Raw genomic sequence first — 24,558 nt, forward strand, 5'->3', positions numbered from 1 at the left:
TTTATCTCACCGTCTGGCTCTTGGGCACACAGACTAAAGCTTTACAAGGGTGTGTGCACTCTCCATGCCCCAACGTGGACCACAGAATGGTCTTCGTACGCCCTAGCCACGCCCACCTGGGCACGTAGCAGGTCTTTACGTACACGCGCTACGCCCGCTGTGTGTGTATGTGTATGTGCGTGCACCCTTGTGTGCGTGAACTATGACCCTGTACCCTATCCCGCGTGTGCGCTGCTGTCACATGGGCGCTGTTTCTTGTTTGGCTGCACTGTAATTGGCCTTCTGTGGGCAGGCATCTGTCATACCGTAACACTCACTGTGTGCAGGATGCGTGGTGCCGTCCTCCCTCAGCTCCGTAATGGGCACGCCAAAACCCTCATGCACCGTTAAAAGGATGAAACTGGCCTCGGGTTCATTCGCTTTTTTCAGAAGCAGAAGGAAACCAAACATGCAGTTAAACGCTGCTTGCGGCGCTTTTATTTTGGCGGGATTTGTAAGAAATGGACTACTATAGTTGTAGTCCATCTGTAATTACTGCAACACCATATGGCAGTGAGGTGGTGGGGTGTGTAACGTGAGCCGTACCCTCCAGTCAACACCGCAGTAGGAGTAGTCATGGCCTGACGCGCCGGGTCGGATCCGTCCGTCACTGAAACACACCCCACAAACAGAACACTCACGATGACAAAAATGTATCTTCAGAAAGAAAATAAAAATGTTTTTTTAAGCCCATGCCAAATAAGATCTTTTTTGCTCTTGCCATGAATTTCTTGTTATTGTATATTAACACAGTTCTCTTGAGTTCATTTCAGATTTTGTTTGTTGGACTTCAGACTAAAGAATGTTTTTCAACATCCCCCCCCCCCCCCCCCCCCCTCCCCTCCAATTAAAGTTGATGTGCATATTTTATCATTTTCTGCTCTGAGAGGGCCGCTGAGAAGTAGCCGTGAGCGTTTCATCCTCTTTTGCTGTTCAAGCACATTTCTAATTAATTTCTGTGGTACTATAGTTATTGCAAAAAGGTGAACCATATATGGTATTGTACAGTATATTGTGCGGCACAAAGTTCTTTGCAGATGTGATTTGAATACTAGCATTACCTAAATGGACAAACATGTTTGGTCTTTGATATAGGACTACAGGTTTTAAGAAAAATGAAATGTGATGCACAAACAGACCACGGTCTTTGTATGCAAAACATTGTTATTTTGGTTTAAAAAACCTTAGAGTTTGGACAAGCCATATTAAAAATGATAACTCATACCAAGCAGCCTAACCAAGTTCATTTTAATCCAGACTTTAAAAACATGCGCAGAGCTAGCATTCTATCCCAGAGTCTCCGCTACCTAAGCTGAAAGGGATCCGGGGGCTAAGCGGTGGGCTTACTTCAGCTGGGGCAGGCAGCCCGGAATGGAGCGTATTACTTCTGTGAACGCAAAGTACTGAATGAAGGCACTTTAGAAACGAAACGAAAGTTTGTCTATAAAGTCGTCTAAGATCTTTAGATAATTGTTTGTGAAAAATACTTTAATGCTTCAGCATTTCTAAAGTCGAAAAAAGACACTTTCTGTAGTTCTACACGGAGTGTAGAATAATGCTCCCGGAGACGTTTTCTGGGGTTGTTCCTTAACATACACACGATGACTACACACTCTGAACTTTGTCGCAGGGGCGAGACGCTTTGTTTGGTCGGTGTGCCCAGGCCTCCGCCTCCCATCATACTGAGAGCACCTGACCTTGACCCCTCCCCCACCTCCCCACTGCCAGAGATGTGAGCGGGTGCTGCAGAGTGATCCAATAGCACATCGAGGCAGCTCCAGCTCCATCCAATAGCAATGCGAGGCTGGGGCGTGATCTCCAGCCCCTCCTCCTTTGCGCCAACACTCCTGCGGGTGCAATTAAAAAGCGTAGCCTGAGAGATAAAGCGGTAGCTTGTGAGGCACCGGCACGCAACATGGGGCTGTTTTGTGGTCGGTTTAAGTACAAGAAGGTGACAATGTTGCGCCTCGTTGCCTTAAAAGAACAGCAAGCACTTCAGATTTGTTTCCGACCTTTAAAGACAGACCTTTTAAACCTGTATTTATTATTATCACGTGTCCTTCGGGTGAAATGAACACATGCTTAGAAACGCTGACAGTAGTAGCACATCAGGCCCGACACAAAGGCCCGACACAAAGGTCTTAACCCACTTAACGCGCTTATCATGAAGACGACGGAAAAAAACGCTTCTACAGCAGGTTGTCGTTTAACATGCGCAGACATCTGTCTGGCTACGAGGTCTAACTCTCTCTCTCTCTCTCTCTCTCTCTCTCTCTCTGTCCCTCTCTCTCTGTCCTTGGCAGGGCGTGTGCACGATGACAACGGCATTCCTGCATTTCTTCTTCCTGGCGTCGTTCTGCTGGGTCCTGACTGAGGCGTGGCAGTCGTACATGGCCGTAACGGGGAAGGTGCGAACCAGGCTGATCCGCAAGCGATTCCTCTGCCTGGGATGGGGTGAGTGTCTCTCTCTCTCCCTCTTCCTCCATCTCTCTCCCTCCCCCTCTCCCTCTCCATGGGAAGTGTGCTCCTGCCAGTATTTGGACGTCCTCCGGTTGGCTGTGTGGGTTCTGTTGGAGATCCTCTTCTCTCTCCCGGGTGGAGCAGGAGCAGCAGGTCACAGCACATGTTCCCTCTCTCATTCAGATTTCCTGATTATTATTCTTCTATTTTCATAAATAAGTTGACTGAAATGTGAAAGTATGGCATATTTGTTAATGCTGTTTTTACTGCCTGCTCAGCCTTGAAGGTCACCAGTCATCACTTGGTATGATGGAAGATTAAGACTTTTGACATTTATCTCTTGAACTGTGCATAATATGACCAGGGACATGATGATCAATACAACAGCCTGGGTTTTTGATTTAAAATCTAGCTAACTGCTACACAGTAGCATTTCCTTTTATCACTGTTGATCTTTTCTATATTTTACATCTTTAAAGTACCTTTTCTTTACGTATTAATAAATGGCTGTGGCTATGCTGGAGGAACCATACACGTACAACAGCACAGCAGTACCCATCTTCCAAAACATACGCTTTATGCAAAACATTCCACGTTTTACAGTGGCGTACCTTTCAGGTCCATCAGGACGGCTGAGCCAAAGCAAGGCCCAACGAGTAGCTAATCATCCGATCCGCACGGCTCTCTCCAAATAGCCGCTCTGCGGTGACGGCTGAGGTCACCACTGAGGTCACCACTTCAGCCGGATCAGACCTGTTCTACCTAGTGAATGGACAACCCCAGGGACCACTGGCCATCGGCCATGTTAAGAGGCTGGCTACTTTTTGAAGTCACGTTTTTCTCAGTTACAACCGGACGCATCCAACAGCTCGTATGGTCCATTTTGTTCCAATTAAAATCTTCCACTACACCAGTATTTGCTCTGAATGGCTAGTGTGGGGTGAGATTTCCATTGTGGTGTCGGGAAGGGCCCTTTTAATGTTCCATAATTGATAACTGAATTAGTTTCATTAATTATATGAGTCCTGCTCTCTGGAAGCTGGACACAGGGCCCTCAATGTAGAGCTTCTTCAAATGGTTAAGTTAAAAAAAATCTAATTCATTACAAAATAGCTTGTGCTCATTCTTCTGGTTCCCTAGCAACAAACAAGGCAGTCCTTCCATCACTGCAGTGTTCTGCTTCGTTCTTGAAGAGGAGAAAGGAGTATGGGGGGGAAAAACGTTCAAATACATAAATAAGCTGGAGTATATCTGTCCCACATAGAGGCTTTTATCAAAGGAGGAGAGCCCGAGGCTATTACTCATTAATTGTACTCTTAAGTTTATTTTGTGTTGTTTTTAAGAGGTGAAACAGAGCAATATGAAGTAATGGCAAAGCAGAGGGCATTAACGAGTCTGCATTAGCGTCTCCTTTGCTAGTCGTTTACGGTAATGACGCTAGACTCTGGGCCGATGGCCACACGGGCGAACCTGCCTCTACCGCTCCTTCCACCACACCGTTTCCTTAACGACGGTCGCTGGTGAGCGGATGTGTGACGGAGGGGAAGGGGGAGGGTAAGCGTGGTGCTCTGGCTCCGCCCCGAACAGGAAACGACAGGGAGGACGACTTCCGATTCAGTCGGCTGACCCACAGTCCCCAGAAGGACCCCGCAAATGAACACGCAGCACCAACTCACCATCTACACTCGGAGGCCGGCGTGCTCGCCGCGCTTTGGTCTCGGGATGTACCTGCCGAGGATGCGGCTCGGACGTTTCCCGTGAACACCCGCGTTTCAGACCTCTAGCGGGGCCAGCGCCCTTTCCCTCCCCTGACCGTCCGGACGCCCGCCACGACCTTCGCTGGCATGTGCGCCCCGGTTAACGCCATGGGGGAGGGGGCGAGGATGAGAGGCGGGGTCGATCCGCCACATTAAGAGTCCCAGGAAAGCATGGCAAGGCGGGGGAAGAGAAAAAGGAGTCTGAGTCTTGCCCAGTCACTGTGGGCACACCGACTGCATCAATAAGTAGGGATGGGGACGGCGTGTTGATATTCCTATCACGCCGCCGTCAGGGCGAGGGCTTTCATCGCAGTGATGCACACTGGAGCTGGAAGGCAGAGTGAGTCAGAGGGAGAGAGAGCGGCCCTTCTGCACAGCCCCCCCACGGGCCCTTCCTCTCCTCAACACCCATGGCTTATTCCCGGCCGAGCGCCACCACAGAAATGGTTTTAAAGTCCGATGGTGCCTGGGACAGAGACAGACGGGCCCCAGACGCTGGGAGAGTTCTGGAGGGCTCTCTGCCTGATCATTTCTCTCTCTCTCTCTCTCTCTCTCTCTCTCTCTCTCTCTCTCTCTCTCTCTCTCTCTCTCTCAGGTTTGCCTGCTTTAGTGGTTGCCATCTCAATGGGATTCACAAAAGCAAAGGGCTACGGAACACCCCAGTAGTAAGAGCTTTTTCCCCTCCACTCCTACTGCCACTAAAGAACATTGGCATGAAGGTGGAGAACATCCAGAAATAAGTTATCAGAACAGTCTGACACATGCGGACCTCACACACTCACACACACAGGCACACTCACACACACGCGGACCTCACACACACACACACATGCACTCACACACACACACATGTACACTCACACACACATGCACACACACATGCACACACACAAACACGCATGCACACAGAGAATTATCTGAATAATCTGAATGACCTCTTCTTACTGTTACCTTCTCATATAGATATCTTCCACTCTCCACACCCCTCTCTCTCACACACATACACATACACTATATTGCCAAAAGTATTCGTTCACCTTCCTTGACTCCCATATGATCTTAAGTGACATCCCATTCATAATCTATTGGGTTCAATATGACGTTGGTCCACTCTTTGCAGCTAGAACAACTTCAAGTCTTCTGGAAAGGCTGTCCACAAGGTTTAGGAGTGTGTTTATGGGAATTTTTGACCATTCTTCCAGAAGCGAATTTGTGAGGTCACATACTGATGTTGGATGAGAAGGCCTGGCTCTCAGTCTTGCTTTGTGCACTGGTGCACAGTCATGTTGGAAGAGGAAGGGGCCAGCTCCAAACTGTTCCCACAAAGTTGGGAGCATGGAATTGATATGCAGTGCACTTAGTGATGTATGGCTTGGATGCAGCTGCTTGATCCTGGAAACACATTCCATGCAGCTCTCTGCGCACTGTTCTTGAGCTAATCTGAAGGCCACATGGAGTTTGGATGCCTCTAGTCATTAACTTCGCACTATGCGCTTCAGCATCTGCTCACCCCGCTTTGTCAGTTTACGTGGTCTACCACTTCGTGTCCGAGTTGCTGTCTTTCCAAACACTTCCATTTTCTTATAATACAGTGGACAGTTTATTTAGGAATATTTAGGAAAGGAAATTTTTTAGGCGAGGAAATTTCAAGACTGGATTGTTGCACAGGTGGCATCATAGTTCCACGCTGGAATTCACTGAGCTCCTGAGAGCAGCCCATTCATTCACAAATGTTTGTAAAAACAGTTTGCATGCCTAAGTGCTTAATTTTATACACCTGTGGCCATGGAAGTGATTGGAACACCTGATTCCGATAATTTGAATGGGTGAGTGAATACTTTTGGCAATATAGTGTATATGCAACTCTGGTCCCATCAGGATACGTGGGTATAAACACGTTCTCAAGTTCTCACCACACTCCTCACGTGGGCCGCGTGACCATAATTCGCCGCACGCTCGATGGGGGGCGGACCTGTTCCCGCCGCAACTCTGTTAACTTGATATTCGGTGTTGACGTTTGCTGCTTTGCTGACGTTGCTTCTTCCACCGTGTGCAGTTGCTGGCTCTCCCTGGAGGGAGGACTGCTGTACGCCTTCGTGGGACCCGCTGCTGCCGTGGTGCTCGTAAGTCCCACTCCCCGCTCCCTGGTTTCGGGGTGCTGATCTTGGATCAGGTCTTATGCGCACTCTGCAACATGCACAGGCGCAGAAGAGCTGATCCCAGACCAGACGTGCGAATGGGGTTGCACGTAATGCCGTTGTCCACCACAACAAATCAGCCACTCTCCAGCTGTAATGGAGGTCTGTCTGATAATGTATTAAGTGAGTGCATGTGTTTCTAGTCTAGTCGCTGGCAGGCCTATACATCAGCCTTTTTCTTGTATTAAAACAAGAGTTTTCTCAAGATGGAACATTATAAGAGAACAAATTTGGCTTGAATCAACATGATTCAATCTGGAATGAGTTAAGATGACACTTTGACGCTTGGGGCGAGCCAGCATTTATGGAGGCGTCTCATGAAGGGTAATTGTGACATTTCTGTAAGAAATGAATCATTCTATAGAAGCATTAACGCTTCGGACTCGAAAAAAGTCACTTTTCGGGTGAACCGTCGAGTAGGAATTGCTTCAGGGGACGTGGAGCCTGACTCTGCCACAGATCCTACAGGTCTCAAACACACGCACTGCCACACGCACGCAGTCCTGCCTTCGAATGGCAGTGATGAGCCTTGCAATTAACCCGCTTTGGATCGAGCCGGATTTGAAGTGAACATGCTTCAGAGTGGATGGACTGCGGCCACGGTTACGGAACACTGGCAGTTTCCTCCTCTTCCGTATGGCCCGCTTGACAGCCCCCCCCCCCCTCCCTGTGGGTTGGAGGGAGGTGCTAACGGGGCTAATGACGCGAGAACCTGGGCCCCTGGTTCACAAAGGCAGCTGGGTTAAAACGCATACGCGTGGAGGTCACAGCAAAAACAAGACATAAAAGTGTGTGTGTGTGTGTGTGTGTGTGTGTGTGTGTGTGTGTGTGTGTGTGTGTGTGTGTGTGTGTGTGTGTGTGTGAGAGAGAGAAAGAGAGAGAGAGGGAAAAACCCACCAAGATCACGACGGCTTCAGGCCGGAATAGAGTCGAGCTGCATTAGCTCAGAAGGCTGCAGTGAAGGACGTTCAGCTCCGACACACACAGCATGCGTTTCATTGGCTGCCTGCTGTCGAGAAAGCCACGCCCCCCACTGCTTTGCACTCGCTGCCTTCAGCGCACGGACTGCTGCTCTAAGCAGTCATGCTAACATCGGTGCACAAAATGAGCTATAGCCTTTATCGATATTGCATCCATTTCTAGCTATTTGAGCATGCTGGCTGTGTTGGCATCATCCAGAAGACGGAGCTTGATCTGCCTGGCCCTGTGTTTGCAGGTTAATATGGTGATTGGCATTCTGGTGTTCAACAAACTGGTTTCCAGAGATGGGATCCTGGACAAGAAACTGAAGCATAGAGCAGGGTGAGTGTGGAGTGGCAGCCAATCACACACACAATCACCAACGACACCATAACACACTTATACTGTTTTTTAAAATCTCCTCCTGCTGTGACATCTCATAATGGGAGGGGGGAGGATTCTTACCCCCTGCTGACCATCAGACCCAATCAGCAATTATGGGGATTGTGAGTTTTTCGTCTCTACAAACGTACCCAGTTCATGTATATTCACATGCCGTCCTGTTCAAATGACCCGCTTTAAGTCACACCACAGTGGGATATCAGCAGGACCAAGATAGGGGGCTTGGCACGTCCCGTCTTCTCTTTGAGCCACTCCGTCCTCACTGTCCTCCCGTGCTTCTGTTCGCCGTTAATTTTGCGCGACCCGAATCCTGCGGTGCTCCCGGAGGTCGCGCCAGAGGACGCCCTCGCACACCCTCGCACGCCCTCGCACAGCTCAGCGACCTCCATCAGGCCTTTGCCCTCAGGCCACAAACACAACACCCTACCCAACAACTGTTTCCGCTCCATGGTGCTGTAGGGCTGCAAAACGTACAGGTGGCCTTCAGCCAGATTTTCCTTTCCTTTGTATTGGTGTTTAGTGTGTTTTTTTGTTTGTTTGTTTGTTTGTTTTCCTCCAAGCATTGTGGGGACCTCCCACAAGCACGTCTCTGGCTCTGTGATTTTCCTCCACTGTAAGCTCGGGGACGCAGATGTTAACAAACACGAGGGAAGCCTCAGTTGTCCTCAGTTGTCCTCTTTGATGTCTGCGTTATCTACGAGGCACCTTTGTAGCATGCTCAATCCATTGGTAGTTCCTCACTATAACCGAGGTCTTAGGAATTCTCTTTCAATCAGGACTCTTATTATCCAAACAGAATTCAGTTGTGAAGCTCAGTCAAACAACAATGGCTACTCAGAAGGTGGAACAGTTGACATTTGCATGTTCAAAGGTTATTTCCTATACGTTACTTTTTCCCCTCATTGTCATATAGCATTTGTTCAATGAAGGTATAGAAAGGTGTGTTGTGGACTCGTTTTTAAAAAGGCCTTTGTTGCTTTAGTGACCGGTGCATCAAAGTTCATGACGGATTAATTTGGAAATCCAGATCGTTCCGAGGGTTTATTTCACAGTTCCGTGCCCGTGTTCTTTTGCCCTGCCCGCCATGCCCGCCCCCCCCCCCTGCAGGCAGATGAGCGAGCCCCACACAGGACTCACCCTGAAGTGTGCAAAGTGTGGCGTCGTCTCCACCACCGCCTTGTCTGCTACCACCGCCAGCAACGCCATGTAAGTGCCCCGCCCACTCCAAGGAACGCGGTCGCACCGCATTCACGTGCAAGAGCGTGTGTGTGTGTCCTTCCTCTCATCCCAGGGGGTGGAAGGGATTAGCAGAGGTGTAAAGAGAACAGTTGGCATTCCTGAATACAACTGCTCCCTTCGAGAGGCTGTGCTGCTCTGATGAGAGAAATGGAGACGAATATTTAATATCTTTAGAAGCCATATGCCACGAGCTAAGGTTTCTTTCGTGACCAGACATCTGATGTCAAGCCAGGTTGTGCCCCCTGCGTGGCTCTCTGATCACCCGTGTGAACCGCACTCTACCCAACCCATTCATCACGGTCTGAACGCTGTGGTGTTGCGGGTCAGCTCGGTCCTGCTAAACCACACGAGTGCCCCACATCACTTCTCCTCATCATGTCTCTCTCTCTCCCCTCCCAACATCCTTCTTTTCTCCTCTCCTCTCCCCACCCCTCCTCCATGCTCCTCCGCTCCTCCCAGGGCCTCGCTGTGGAGCTCTTGCGTGGTCCTGCCTCTCCTGGCGCTCACCTGGATGTCAGCCGTGCTGGCCATGACGGACAAGCGCTCCATCCTGTTCCAGATCCTGTTCGCAGTCTTCGACTCGCTCCAGGGCTTCGTCATTGTCATGGTGCACTGCATCCTCCGCCGGGAGGTACAACCGGACCCCCCCGCTCTCCCTGCTCTCCTGTGGAGGCTCTGCTCCCCCCCTCTGCTCTCCCCCCCCCCAATTTTTAGCACACTTATCCTAATCCTCCTTGGCACCCCCCTGGTGGAGTCCTGCTGCCCTCCTGCTTGTCTTTACACCCCCCCCCCCCCTTACCCCCAAATACGTCCATAATCTGCCGCAGACAAAAGGCGTCCCTCTCCTCATAATCACAGCCTCTGCTCTGACTGGGCCAGGGCCACAAAGCATTTGCTTTGCTGGATTGTCAACCCCCCCTCAGCCCTTCCCCAGGCTGAGGTGACCTCTGTAATTGTTTAAGTGCAAAAGAACCCCATGGCTTACATGTGTGGATTTCCCTACAGCACAGAAGAGGCCAAATGCCCCCGTGCGATTATGTAAAGTCTGCGCTGACGATACCCACTAACCGAGCCTAGCGACTTATCATGAGCCCCGCAAACACAGATAAGTCTGTGAGCTGTTTTTAAAGGGGTTCTTCTAAATTGGCTCCAGTGTGAAGCATGGCACCGTCTTGTGAGTGTATCTTTGTGGAGGGGTCTGGATACTCCAATTAGGAATGACCTTCACATTCAACATCAATCTTATAGGTCCAAGATGCCTTCAGATGTCGACTGAGAAACTGTCAAGACCCCATCAGCGCTGATGCGACTGGCACGTTCCCCAACGGACATGCGCAGATCATGGTATGCCACTTCGGCTCCGGGGAAGACGGTCATTCCCCCTCTGCATGGAATATCAAAAATATACCAAAGTGTGTTTATTAACTGCTGCAGGATCACAGTAAGAGGGACTTTCCATTATGTGCAACGGGGTTAGTTACGCATTCTGGATTGTACACCATTAACCATAGTAGTAATTTAGAAAAGCTTAGTAATACATACCATATTATTAATGATCTGGCATATGTTTTTTCTAGTGCCTTGACCTGTGTTTAACATGGTCCTCCTAATGTAATTCATCACTTTTAAATATCTAATGTTGTATGCTTGCTTTGAGAATGAAGCATGGCTAGAGCAGGGTTCATCATTATGCAAACAGCCCACTGGTTAAACTGTAATTACAAGCCATGGAGTAGCTCCTCACCTAGCAAATGGCGCCGATTCTTCACACATTCCTTTTCTTCTCCTCCCTCGGACCACGTAGCCGCCATGCGTTGATGAAGCAGATTCATCACGTTTTCACAGACGTTCTTTAATCCTTCACCTCCTGCTTTGTGGAGGCAGTTTTTCAAAACGGCTTCTGAGACGGCATGTCGCGTTGACGCTTTAATGGGGTGTCAGGGACTCATAAAAGGCACATTTTCACCTCCCCCCCCCCCAGGTTTATTTGATGAATAATTGCTACCTAGATGACAATCGCAGAACGCAGGGCTTCCTACCCGTTTTGCATCACTTATCCTGACTACCGTCTCTCTGTCGCAACAGGTTGCTCACACGAATTACCGAAAGCAAAGCCAGTAAAAATATTTATGACTGTTAATGCAGAATACAGTAATAATAGAAATGATTGCACAGCCCATTCCTGGTTCATCATGTTGACGGGGAACTTGGCTGGGCCCCTCCCCAGGGCTCAGGGTCTGTTCTGGGTGTTACATGTGCTCCCTCTCTTTTCACAGACGGACTTTGAAAAGGACGTGGATATCGCCTGTCGATCAGGTAAGGAGCAGATGGTGACGAGATTCAAATTACTGCACCTTTCGGGGGCCAAAACCAGGAACTGTTTAAACAAACAAACAAAAACATAACTAATATTTTTTTTTTTTACCTCAGGGGAAAAAAACATGAATGATTGGCTGATTGTCCCAGCTAAGAACAATCACTCAAGCTAAATCTAAATGCAATTTCATCCCAAGGTCCAATCGGACAGATAAAAGACGCATATTCTAGATAAGGGTTTCCAACAGCAGAACTCAACTTTCACCATAAAACATCTCGGAATTATTCATACACCTTTATCTTTTTTTTCCATTGAAAACAAAAGTGAAAAAAAAAGTGAAACGGCGCTGTCGGTACAAATCCAGTGGTATATTCTTAGGGGTCCTGAAGCAGACCCGGCCCCGTGGGCAGGACGGGCCCCAATCGGAATTGCCCCAAAAATGCTCAGCATTCAACCATTTCAAAATGAGATTACTCCCCGTGTTGGTCACTCTGGTGCCCGGTGACGGTGTGTGACTGGAAGTACATGCTGGCGTAATGTAGCATAGACTTAGCTGTCATTTCACATCAGTTCCAGCAGCAATCAAAATAATGGTCTAGTGCAATGGCTGAACATAATGAAAGTGGGTTTGATTTATTAAAATAGGATCCCAGCTGTAAGATAACTGTTTCAAACTCACTAATGTAATCAGCTAAATATACATCACTTCATAGTAATTCTGAGAAAGAACTAATACATGTATTCCCGTACATTATTTTTATCTGATAAATAATTAATATTAGATTTGTTTATAGAGAACAACATACAGCTCAGATATTGGTTTCTGGTTTCACTAGCTCCTGTATGCTTTCAATGCATGATGGGTAATAAATTTATTCTCAGTTATTTGAAATTGTAAGTCAGAACAAACCAGCTAAAAATAAATGCAACAGAAAAAAGTTCCCCATACAACTGAGAAAAGAGCCAAATCAAATGAGACCACGATATTTGAGGACACCATTGTAGGTGGCCAGCCTAGCCCACAGTGCAGGGTTTTGGGCATACAAAACCACCCTCGTGTGGGTTGACCTTTACGGGTTGTTTACCTCCAGCAGATAATGATTGCTGGTGACTCCCATCGAACCCAGAGGTGGTGGACGATCACGAAAAAGAAAAAAAGAAACTGAAACATTGAGAATGTGTAGGTGGGATCTTAGAGTATTGGACGACAGCTGAGGACTAGAGTGCTCGTTGTAGCTCAAAAAGGCGGTTGTGAGCTCCTGTCGTGGTCCTTTCATGACCGTTTCCAGGAGAACCGCTCCAAAGTCAACACCGCACACCCGCCCACAATGCTGCCCAGACTAAATGTCTGAGTGAGCGAGTGTTTCTTGACGGTGTCTGTGGCCTTCTTCTTGCCTTCCCCCATTGTGATCCAGCAATGGGAGAGCTTCGCCCTGTCCTTCACTTCTCTTTGCTAGCCAGTTGGGAACCCGAAGCCTCAAGTCCCCATGGATTTTTGTGGGGGGAGATTTAAATATCCCCCCCCCATCCTCCCCCAAACGCCTCTGGAGAGAGCAGGGAACGTCACATCCTCCCCATGCTGAGGGGAGCTCTTACTGTTCAGCGAGACTCTCATCTGCCTGCATGTCTCGCGATGGCCAAGGTGAGCTTAGCGCTCCCGGCTAAATCGGGATGCTGCCCTGCACCGGGTTGGGCCGGCCGAGTTGGGCCGGCCGAGTTGGGCCAGCCGGGTTGGGCCAGCCGAGTTGGGCCAGCCGGGTTGGGCCAGCCAGGTTGGGGCAGCCGAGTTGGGGCAGCCGAGTTGGGCCAGCCAGGGTTGGGCCAGCCAGGGTTGGGCCAGCCAGGCTGGGCCAGCCTGGGTTTGGGAAAACAAGTGCCCATTATTTTGTTCTTCTTGTTCTGCTTGCCTCTTGTGTGCAAAGAACAGATTATAAAAATGACATTGCTACACAGACAAACTAATAAACAATGAAATAAAAACTAACACTGCTATTTGTGAATGGAGTTAGCATTTTGCTAATACAGTTATGCTAACTTACTCCCTATAGTATTTTGGTTGTTAAGTACATTAGACTTGTGGCTTGTCTAGTGACCGGTGGATATGCTGATGATATTGCATTGTTCATGGTTTAAGAACATTTTCATCCTCTGTGATTAGCTTTAGCCTTAGCTTTGGTTAGCATGCTAACAGCAGTGTTGCGCTGTAGCTCTCTGTGGTTCTCTTGTAGCTCTCCACAAAGACATGGGGTCATGTCGCGCCGCTACAATCACTGGCACGCTCTCACGCATCTCCCTCAACGATGAGGAAGAGGAGAAAGGCCCAGAGGGCCTCAACTACTCTACACTGCCTGGCAACATCATCTCCAAGGTGATCATCCAACAGCCTTCTGGCCTGCACATGCCCATGGGCATGGGAGAACTGGGCGAGGGTTGCCTCGGCGATAGTGCGGGCGACCTGCGGCGTCCCGTCTACTTGTGCACGGACGACGCCATCCGGCAGGGCGAGGCGGAGCTCGGAGGGCACCAGTCGCAGGGCGCCATGGAAACGGACTACATCGTGATGCCGCGCGGCTCGGGCGTGGCCCCGGGCAGCGGGGGCCAGGGGGGCATGGCCGGCCTGCTGAAGGACGACAAGATGAACATCGGCATGGACACGCTGCCTCACGAAAGGCTGCTGCACTACAAGGTGGGGCCAGAGTACAGCCTGGGCCCGTCGGCCATGGAGCACATGGGCGTGGAGCCGCAGTTCAGCAGTGCCTCCGAGCACATGCAGAACCTTCCTTTCGAGCCGCGCACTGCCGTCAAGAACTTCCTGGCCGAGATGGAGGAGAGTGGGGGGTTGTCGCGGAGCGAGACCGGTTCCACCACATCCATGAGCTCTCTAGAGGTGAGAACCTAGCGCCCTGCAGACAGCGTCATGGAAACACACCGTACACACCATACATTTAAGCGGCTGTGCGCAGCAAAATAAATAAAATAGTATGCCAGCAGCAGTAGAGATTTCGTTTACAAGTGCTGGTTTAGGATAGCAACACGTTACAGCTAAGTTACAGGTGGAGAAATCCAAAAATGAAACTTGCAACCAACACCAAAACACACCCAGCTTTAATCAGAGTACGCGTCAAACTGACTTTTAACACCCCGGAAGACATTACACCAGAGCAAAATTGTTTGCACAGCCAAGCAAAAAGTAAAATGACAAGGTAAGATCAAAGAGTTTCTTAGCGATCGGGTCACATCTGTGTCGCAATCTAAATCACGCCTTTGTTTCTGCTTATACAGAGGAGAAAGTCACGGTACCAGGACCTCGACTTTGAGGTATGTAGAAACATCTCTCTTGGCGAAGTGCATGCGTAAGGCTTCCGTTACATTCCTTGCTTTGTTGGATGGTTTTATTTATTTCTTTATTTTACCCTTTTAATTTACAACTACTTTGTGTAGCACTTAAGCTTATTGCAGTGCTGTGGTCCTGACACAGACGTGATTTATCAGCGCGCTTCGCCGCGAGGGCACAGAGTGATGCTGGCGGCTGCCACACAGAGTAGAGTCTTCCATTCCCATTTCTACCCCTTTTACATTCACAGATCTCAAGCTGAAAATCAAAAAACGAAACTATTCGAACACATTTTTTACCCCTTACGGTTAACCAAGCCTTTGTGTTTTGGCGCTGTGCAACAGCAAAACTGGGAGGGGGGAGGAGTGAAGCCCAAGTGTGACCAAACTCCTATTGGTTCATTCAGTCTCTTCTGCCATTTATCACAACCTTGTCATAGCACTTAGCCAACGAATCTGGAAGGTTGCTTCTATTTTAAAACCTTGGAAAAGGTACATTATAGCAAAGAGTCTCTCATACTGTGACAAATGCTTTTTTCCAAAGAGGGCAGGAGGCAAAGTTTTATTGATAAAAAAAAGAGAAAAAACCAGAAAGAAACAGTGTGGTTATCAGCTTGATTGAACTCCAATCCCCACCCCCCCCCCCCTCCCCCATTCCTTGCCATTGCAGAAAGTCATGCACACCAGGAAAAGACACATGGAGCTGTTCCAGGAACTGAATCAGAAATTTCAAACCCTGGACCGATTTCGAGACATACCAAATATGGGCAGCATGGTGAGTAAGAAGTGTGATTGGGGGGGCGGCCCATTTTAGAGCATGATGGGGGATGGGGGGGGCAGCCCATTTTAGAGAGGGGGGGGGGGGGAACAGATTTAGAAGCGTTTAGACATCCACTTTCGCAGTGCCCCGGTCTTTGGCATTGGGTTGTGAGTGACTAAAGGAATTAATAGATGCCCAGCCAGTGTTCCCAGCATGGATGCCAAAATCTGGGGCGGGGGAAATAGAAGTAACGATGGAGAAAAGAAGGGGGGGGGGGGTTGAAGAGATCACAGTCATGTTCATTCACTAGGCCATAAGTCTCTAACATGCTTATTATTTCTTTCTCCATTGGCTAATCACTGCTTGGCGGATGCACGATGAAAGATCACTTGATTTGCTTGCTCTCAGACATTCCAGAGCTCCGCTATTGGTTCCCCTACAGGGCTCTGCTATTGGTTCCCCTACAGGGCTCCGCTATTGGTTCCCCTACAGGGCTCCACTATTGGTTCCCCTACAGGGCTCCGCTATTGGTTCAACTACAGGGCTCCGCTATTGGTTCCCCTACAGGGCTCCTCTATTGGGTTGTGCTATACAGTCCCAATTAGAAGTAACTGCACAGTCAGTGTGATTGTTTAAGCAGCGAAAGTTCTCATTGTGGTATGACTGTAGACGAGAGCTTCACCCACTTGTTAGACCAGTTATTTGTTATTTTAAGCCCATTTTCGAGTGATTCCATGAATCCAAGGCACTTTATTTATTCCTGAAGTTTTAATATGGTAATGGCTTTGTTATTTTTGAATCATCCAAAACACACACACACACACACACACACACACACACACACACACACACACACACACACACACACACGGGCACAAAGTGACTTGTGACTTCACATGGTGGCCATGTGTCCTTTTAACACATACTACTCACTCACGTTTCAGTCAGCACGCAATGCCCAGCATGATGAAGTTTCCTGTTTAGTAACCATCAGGACAGCTTTATTGAAAACAATAAGCCTGCCTCCTTAATCTAGTGTAATCTAATCTAGACCTCTGTGCAGAATAGCCACACTAATTTTATCAGTGTCCTGAAACAAGAGCATTCCTGCAGCTCACCTGGTATCGCAGGTAAAGGAAGGTGCCTTGCTGCTGTATCCAGGTCAGTGGCTCTGTTGCCAGGGAGCACACGTGCTAAATATATGCACTTCACTCTGGATTATAAAAAAATCTCCACCGAAGGGTGAAAATGTAAAATGAGAAACCACCGAGAATCCCCCCAAAGAGATATCTGTTGAAGCCAAACTGGGAATCTGGTATTCTAAGTGACTGGCATGTCCATTATAGTAAGGTGACACCTCTGTGTGATGTGAGCAGCACGTGCTCTGACCGGCGACATTTAGGGGCTCCCCTCCTCATACAGACGCAACGACACTTTAGCATCGTGAGTGTGAAGGAGCTGTGACGGAGAGAAGGAAAGACGATGATTCTGACAGTGTCGAGCAACACCCCCTCCTCCTTTTTTTTAATTTGCAGGACAAGGCCATGCCCAACAAGAACCCCTGGGAGAGCTACAACCCAGCCTGCGAATACCAGAACTACGCCGCTATGAATGTACTGGAGTCGGACCCGAAGGACACGCTAGAGATGACACCGGCTGAGTGGGAGAAGTGCGTCAACCTCCCGCTGGACGTGCAGGAGGGAGACTTCCAAACGGAGGTCTGAATCGGCGGGGCGGGGCGGGAGGCGGGGCGGGAAGGGGGTTGGGGTCTACGGAGGGCTAATGAGGAACACGGTTGGGGGAGGACGTATTTTGCACTGAACAAAATGAAAACAAACAAACAAACAAACAAAAGACAAACAAATGCGGAAACCTTTTCATGCAGCCTTGGCGAGACATATCTGGATCTAGGAGAATAGCAGGGACGTCGTGTGCCAATAAGATTTAAAAGAAAAAAGAAAAAAGAAAAAAAAAAGAAAAAAGGACTTGTGGAGGAGAAAATGACTAAAAAGACAAAAACCGTCAGTGTTTTTTTTTTTTTGTTTTGTTTTGTTTTGTTTGGTTTTTTTTTTCGTTTGGTTTTATTTAATTTCTTTATTTTTTCTTCTTTTTGTATTCTCACTAGTGTACTTAGTGGGGGGCAAGCCAGGTGTACAATATGACCATCATGTGTTTCAAAAGTCCCCGGTGGAGAGAATTGGGTCTACAAAGGTGTATGTGTCAAGGTGAGATCTCAAACATAAGAAACAGTGACGCTGCGCTCCGTTGACCCGCAAGCTTCGTCGGACTCGGTTTTTTTAGTTCGGTGGTGACTGAGTCCAGGAGCACAATGTACATACTTATGCAGGTTTTTAAAAAGTTTATAACAAGTCAGTTTGGCCATTACTACACTTTTTACTTTATAATATGATAAAAAAAATATATTGAGAGAGGCAAAGAGGATTTTTGTCATTTAAAAAATGAATGTTTGTCAAGCTACATTGGTCATTGCTTTAAATGCAATAAAGGTAATACTCACTTTTATATGAATAATATATTTCACAACTTTAATACTGCAGGAACTGCTTGAAGGCACTCGGCAAGCTCTCTCATCTGCAGCCCTGTATAAAATATTTAAAAATCAAAAATGTTGTATGGTGTAAATAAAACTTTTGTCTACATATGTTTTACTTGTGCCAAGTTTATTTTACAGAGAAGAGATTTAAAAAAAAATGGCGATCTGATGAGAGTTATAGCGAAAAATGTTAACATTTGAAAAAGGAATGTAAATAAAAGAGGAAATATGTTCGTACTGCTTCAGAAGATGTGTCAACTCTATCCACAAGGTTCTCCGTCGTCTTCCTGTCCAACTGTAGTGTTGTTCCTGCTTTTAAGTCACACAGGTTCAGTGTTGTTGATTGAAAGTGGCTTGGCATGACACTACAGCAAGAAGTGAGGTGCAGTCTCTTCTGTCATTACTGCAAGCCTTCACATTACCACACACTTCACATTACCACACACTTCATGTCATAACTAATTTTTCTATATATATGGTCACTTAACTGACACGTCTGCTGGCTGCACAGTCAGTCCACCCACAGACACTATTAACTGGCAAACAACCTTTCATTTTTAATAACTGCTTCTAATTGTAAAAAAGGACATTTCTTTAAAAATCACAGATGTACTTTTTAGATTATTCTTACTGAATTAAGTTAATGTTTTACTGTACATTACATTTCACAAGAGAAATGAGGCTTTTTATGTGATATCCATACAGGTTTTTGCCACAGGCTATAGTTGCATTGGAACTACTAAAAATACACCTACACTCTTCTAAATCAGCTCACGCGACCTCTTGCACCATTCACTCCTGTACTGACAGTTACTGCCCTACACAAACATTCAGTATTATGGTGGTGGTAATCTGATTGAGCATGAGTGTGACTTCCTTCTTCCACCAGGAAACCCCCCCCCCCCCCCCCCAAACCACACCCATAACCCCCTCCACCACCCATGCAGTCTCAAACCGTGCTGCCAAGGAGAACTCGGACTCGCCTCCCAGCTGCCGCGTCAAGAGCATAATAAAGAGATGGTACTATATGAGGCCGGAGCTTAAAATAGCCATGCGGAGCTAAACATAGAGCAGCAGCGGCCCACACTCAGCAGGAGCAGGACAGCTGGATACGTACGGCCTACCTAATAGGCTACAGCACTGTCAGGGAGCCGCGCGCGATTTAAGGGGAAAGCGTGGAGGCGTGGTCGGGTTCCACCGTCAGTGTCTACGCTTCACTTCTCTGCCAATAAGGGTTAAGTGCTGATACCAGGATGCTAACTTGTTTTGTTTTGGGTTGTCGGGGATTTTTTTGGAACACATAAGCGTCTCGGATGTGAACAAAAAGGACGCACCAAAAACTGTGTGATTTTCGGTCGAATTTTAGGCCATGTAATAAGTTTTTAGGCCACGTTTTGTATGATTTATGTGAAGGATTCACTCTGCTCACAGGGTTAAACATATTTAATTGTTTCAGGGTTTCTCTGAAGGACAGGGTGATCTAGAAAACCCATTCATACTTTAACATGTTTATTGCTCTTAAGAGCAGAAGAAAAAGTAGTTAATTGATCCAGTTTCAGACAAGGCATGTCTTTAAAACTGACAGGAGGCCATTGTTCTCATTTAGGTCCACACAGTTTGGAATTTGACCTTAAAAGTGCTCTGATTAAGCTAAGTGCCCATATCATCTAAACAACATGGTCCTGAGTGTGAGGGATGTTCCATTAACAAGCTGAAAATGTGAAATATTTTAAATGTAATGGCACTTCACTGAATGTAAGAGCAGTCTTTCTACAGATTCTGTAGTTTCATAGTCTGTGAACCGTGTTCACACCATGTCTGAATTTCAAGCATTTCTATAATAGATGAAAAGTTGTTGTTGAACTTCTATAGAAATACATTTAGAAAAGACTGATATTATTGTAGTACACTGTACCACACAACATGTTCATGGCCCTCCAGCCAGTCCACATTTTGTTCTAGTTTATCTCTCAGTATCCCTGAACCAAGTTAGAGCAAAATTATTAAGCACATAGCGAGTCCCTAGAACTGGGTTAGAGGGAAAAAAATTCACTATACATGCAAACAAATTAAATATATATCATAATTGACCCACTTTTTAAGTGGAGTAGCAAATTTACACTTTAAATGCAAACTGAGTGTCTTAAATGGATGTAGATTTCTTTAAAAGAAAGAGCATTTAAATTTCCCTTACCAAAGTAATCAGTTTCACATACTTGTTTGAATAACTAGAAATAATAATATATAATATAATAATAATAGTAAAATAAGCATTTAGCATAAGGCAACACCTCAGGTGCCAGACAGGCTCATCAGTGATCAGTAAAAGAACTTTCATTGGTCTTATTACCTAAACCTTGATGTGGTCCATTTTTTACCATGTCTGTCTCCATTAGATAAAAATGCACAAAGACTTTGACAAGGGCCTCACTGTAGTACCATGTTGCTCTGTGACATCAGACCCATCTGCCCCATTTGCCCCATCTGCCCCATGCTTGGCAGTGAACACCTTGCTCTGCTGACCCATGGTTCCATTCCCAAATCCTTTTGCTGTAAGGAAATTGCTGCCCAAATTGCTTCGTTCAAACAACACTGAGGCTCCTCTGAAGGAACCCAAACAAATACCCACATTTTATTAACAGTAAAATCCCAATCATTATTAGTGAACGTGTGGAACCGAAATCAATTTAAATCTCATCTAATTAATGTTTTAGAACCGCACAGTATTTGCCCCTCGCTGGTGGCGTTGTCTTCTGAATAAATCATCACAAAATCGGATTTTGATGGACAATATTGTGTCCTGGAGTTTAAAACGAGCACTTGTTTACAATAAAAAAATCTGCCCCAGGGGAGCAGCGGCGGCGGTAGGCTAGCATTATCGATACATTCGTTGTTCCTGGACCTGACATGTTAAGTGAGCATGAAGCCCCTGACTACCCAGTAAATGGTGGCCCAGCGATGCGTTCCACACAAGCCCCCGTGACACGCGCATATCCTCCATCCCCTCGTGAAATACCAGGACGACCCACGACAGACCTTTTTTTTTATGGCGCTCTGGGATCGGATTTAATACGGTCACGCGAGATGACTGGTCTTGATCACGCCACTGTAACGACAGATGGGACCAAGGGAGAGCCAGCGAGTTCAAAGGGATTTTAATGCCAAACTCAAAGTCAGTGTTGGCCAGGCAGAAAAAGGCTGGAGAGTGCCACTCCCTGACTGACACGCATTATGGGGCCTCTCGGGAATCCCTGTTACAGAGAATCTTTAATAAAAAATAAGAATGGCCCTTGTGACTACAATTGTATCAACAACAAGGGTATATTCGACTATTACATTAATGTTCACTGTTTTAGGTTGGTTGATAAATATTCTTTAGAAGATAATCAAGTACTAGGCACTTAGTCCTTCAAGAATTCCACTTCTTTTCCAGAGGGAGGAGTTTGTGGTAATGAGTTCCTCCTAACCATTTACTTTGATCAGAATAATAATAGGTTAGCATTAACTCTACCAAAGATCCCTCTGGAAAAGTAGTGGAACCCCTAGAAAAATAAAGCACCTTGAGTAAGAGAGCATACTCAGATATGAAGCATTCATGCACATGAACGTACATCAGAACATTTTCTGTAAGAGTGTAAAATAAGACATTTATAGTTGGAGTATACTGGTAGTTTTGAATTCACATTATGTGGCCATATCATTTCAGATATCTGATAGAACGTCTGCGCAAAGGTGTGACGCTGATCACAGTGATGCAGAGTCCGGAGTGGTTCAGGTATTAATAAGATGGGCTATAGAAAAGGCAGAACTACCCAAAAAACCAAACAAAACTAGAAAAAGACAAGGAGAGAAAACTGCAAAACACACCAAAATAAATAAAAATGAGCAGAAACCAGGAAACATCCAGGAAGGGTCCAGAACTTACAAACCAATGGGGTAAAAACACAGCTGTATACACACACGAGTTACACAAATATATATAGCAGGGAACATTCAGGTGTGTAGAATGACCAAACAAGACAAAGAGGCGGAGACTGAAGCCAAAACAGAGAAATGCACGCTGCCCATCACCATGGGAACTGCGACACCAAAGGACAGGAAACGGAACAATGGGCTCCCTTCATGTCTTTGTGCGACTCAGACTGCAGCTTTGATCCAGAGTGTTTCATCACTGAAGATCACTTTTGTTCCCCCGCATTGGGTAAAAGTCACAGAGTCTTTTATTTTGTTAGGCAGTCAGATTATGATAAGAGTCTCTCCTGGAAGTAGGTCATGTCTAGCAGATGGGTTCACCCATTTAGGCTTTCTTGGGCGTAAAGTTTTAGATGGACCGGCCAGGCCTGGGGTGTCCTAATCCATTGCTGGCAGCAAGGACGAGGTATTTGCCTGCACCCCAGCTAGACAATTGGCAGCGCCTAGGTCAGACCCGATGGCTCAACAGGAAGCTAAAGAAGGCTTACCGGATAAAGATTACAACTGGAAAATGGCTGTGACTTATCTGGTGATTCTTACGGCCACAGATGTTTACTAAGCACTTGAGGTAACACCTACAGCAAAACAAGCACATTTTCCCGTAGCTTAATCCACAGCGAAGAGCCTCAAGTCTGAGCAACAGCTGGGTTGAGGGAGCGGGAACCTACTAACAGATCCTTCTGATAGACCCAGTACATGAATTTTAGCAGGTCCTATGAATCTTTAGGTTTAAACCTAGAAAATCCATTGAGGTGTCAAACATCTGTCCAGACAGGCAAAAAGAACCAGAAGAGGACTGTGTATAACATATCGTAACTGTGATAACACCTCACTTCAGAGTCATGAATTCTCAAGGCATGTTGCTAGTTCTGCTTCAGAGTCTAGCGGAGATATCATACCCTCACACTTGCTCTGAACAGCAGCTTGGGATGGGACCAGCCTTGAAGAAGCAGAGAAGAGTGGTGAGAGCGGGTTACAAGGCTGCTATGGATGATGGCCAGACCAGGACCCAATGGGAACCCTGGGCGGGATGTTTGTCAGCCTAAAAGTTTGAGAAGATCAGTTCTCTCTCTCTGAGAGTCCATCAGCTGACAAGCAGGGGAAAGCGTGTTGGATTGCCTAACCACAAACATGCACCACTGGCCTTCCAGAAGAGAAAAAGAAACTAAAAGTTACAGCACAAGGCACAATGGCTTACCTTGAAAGGGTAAAAGTTTATAGTAAGAATAAATTTACCTTCCAGTGTAAAATATAATCCGATGTTGTAGGGGAAACTGTCAAAAAAGGTATGGAAGCCTTTGCAAAAATAAACTTTAATTAGACTTCACTAGGTGAAAGTGGCTAAGAATACAGCTCTCTCAAGGGGTTTCTTCATCAGTAAAGATTGCTTCATTTTTTCCTCTTTGTTCAGTAGGCCTTTGGCTCTAGATTTATTTATTGGAAACAGCAAGGCTGAATGTTTCTCCCTCCCTCAAAGCAGGACATCTCTAGCATTGGATTAGATCACACAGGTGTCTCATAAAATAACAAAGTTCTCCTTCAGAGGTATCACCTTCAACAAATGGCCTCAAACTGTTATCTGGGACTAGTAGAGCAACAGTCTGATAAGCCCCCAGAAGTCACTTTTCTGTATCTCTAGAGAGTTATAGAAGTCCCATCCCTATAATGCTTATTAAAAGGGTCAAACTTGTACATAGTTGAATCCCCTGGCATTCGGTACAAGATTGGTTCATTTTGTAAGAAGTCTAAACTTCGTTGTGCTTTTTTCATTAAATGGTATTAAACTCAAAAGTTTTCCCCTTTGAGATTGAGACCACATCTATCCTACTGTGTAAACCTCCTGACCTCTTGATAGCACCATCAACCGTTTTGAACCCTTTCGCACCTGGTCCCAGTGTTACACTCTGGCCAGCACCCAGTCTAAACTAACCACAAATCTCAGTCACTTCACACTCTCAATCACTAGATTACTGATCATTACATGCACATGTTCATGTCATTATTTAAATAAGATTTGAATATATTGAAGACAAAGAAAACATGAACCAGGGACCTGGTTCAAATTATAGTGACAACAATAGGGGGTCAAGTTTGTCCCAAGGAAATATATTGTAATATTTATAATTACAGGTAAGAATTATGTGTGTGTGTGTGTGTGTGTGTGTGTGTGTGTGTGTGTGTGTGTGTGTGTGTGTGTGTGTGTGTGTGTGTGTGTGTGTGTGTGTGGCTTTTTGACCCTGTGAACCTCTTTGGGGAGGTCCAAGACTTAAATTAGAAAGGTAAGACCTCTCCAGTCCACCCTGTAATTCAAACCATGACCAGGAAAGGTGCTATTGCACTGCAAGTGTGGCAGTTTTGGTTATGTGCCATACCTTCCTCCAATGGTGTGTGTGTGTGTGTGTGTGTGTGTGCCTCATATGCTGCACCACCTGTGTCTTATCAGCGTATCATGTTGTTTCTATTTGAAGCCATGTTGTCGGTCCTCATTACCGTTACGTTGGTTTTCTTTTATTCCTGTTAGTGAACGTTAGTGTTCAGTTTTGTCTCGTTATATTCATTAAACCTGA

At 46.5% G+C, this 24,558-nt stretch overlaps 1 protein-coding gene across 1 annotated transcript in view; it reads left to right on the plus strand.

Moving 5' to 3' along the window:
* The window catches only part of adgrb3 (adhesion G protein-coupled receptor B3), a 127,641-nt gene extending 110,444 nt beyond the window's left edge, over positions 1–17,197 (plus strand). The window contains 12 exon segments of the mRNA XM_077020824.1: positions 2,343–2,493; positions 4,852–4,921; positions 6,313–6,379; positions 7,671–7,756; positions 8,924–9,022; positions 9,515–9,686; positions 10,304–10,399; positions 11,332–11,371; positions 13,601–14,259; positions 14,655–14,690; positions 15,376–15,480; positions 17,001–17,197. Of these exon segments, the coding sequence (XP_076876939.1) occupies positions 2,343–2,493; positions 4,852–4,921; positions 6,313–6,379; positions 7,671–7,756; positions 8,924–9,022; positions 9,515–9,686; positions 10,304–10,399; positions 11,332–11,371; positions 13,601–14,259; positions 14,655–14,690; positions 15,376–15,480; positions 17,001–17,189 (1,770 nt within the window). The 3' untranslated portion in view covers positions 17,190–17,197.
* The last annotated feature ends 7,361 nt before the right edge of the window (positions 17,198–24,558 follow it).

The sequence above is a fragment of the Brachyhypopomus gauderio genome, chromosome 1 (assembly GCF_052324685.1).
Source record: "Brachyhypopomus gauderio isolate BG-103 chromosome 1, BGAUD_0.2, whole genome shotgun sequence".
Lineage (NCBI taxonomy): Eukaryota > Metazoa > Chordata > Actinopteri > Gymnotiformes > Hypopomidae > Brachyhypopomus > Brachyhypopomus gauderio.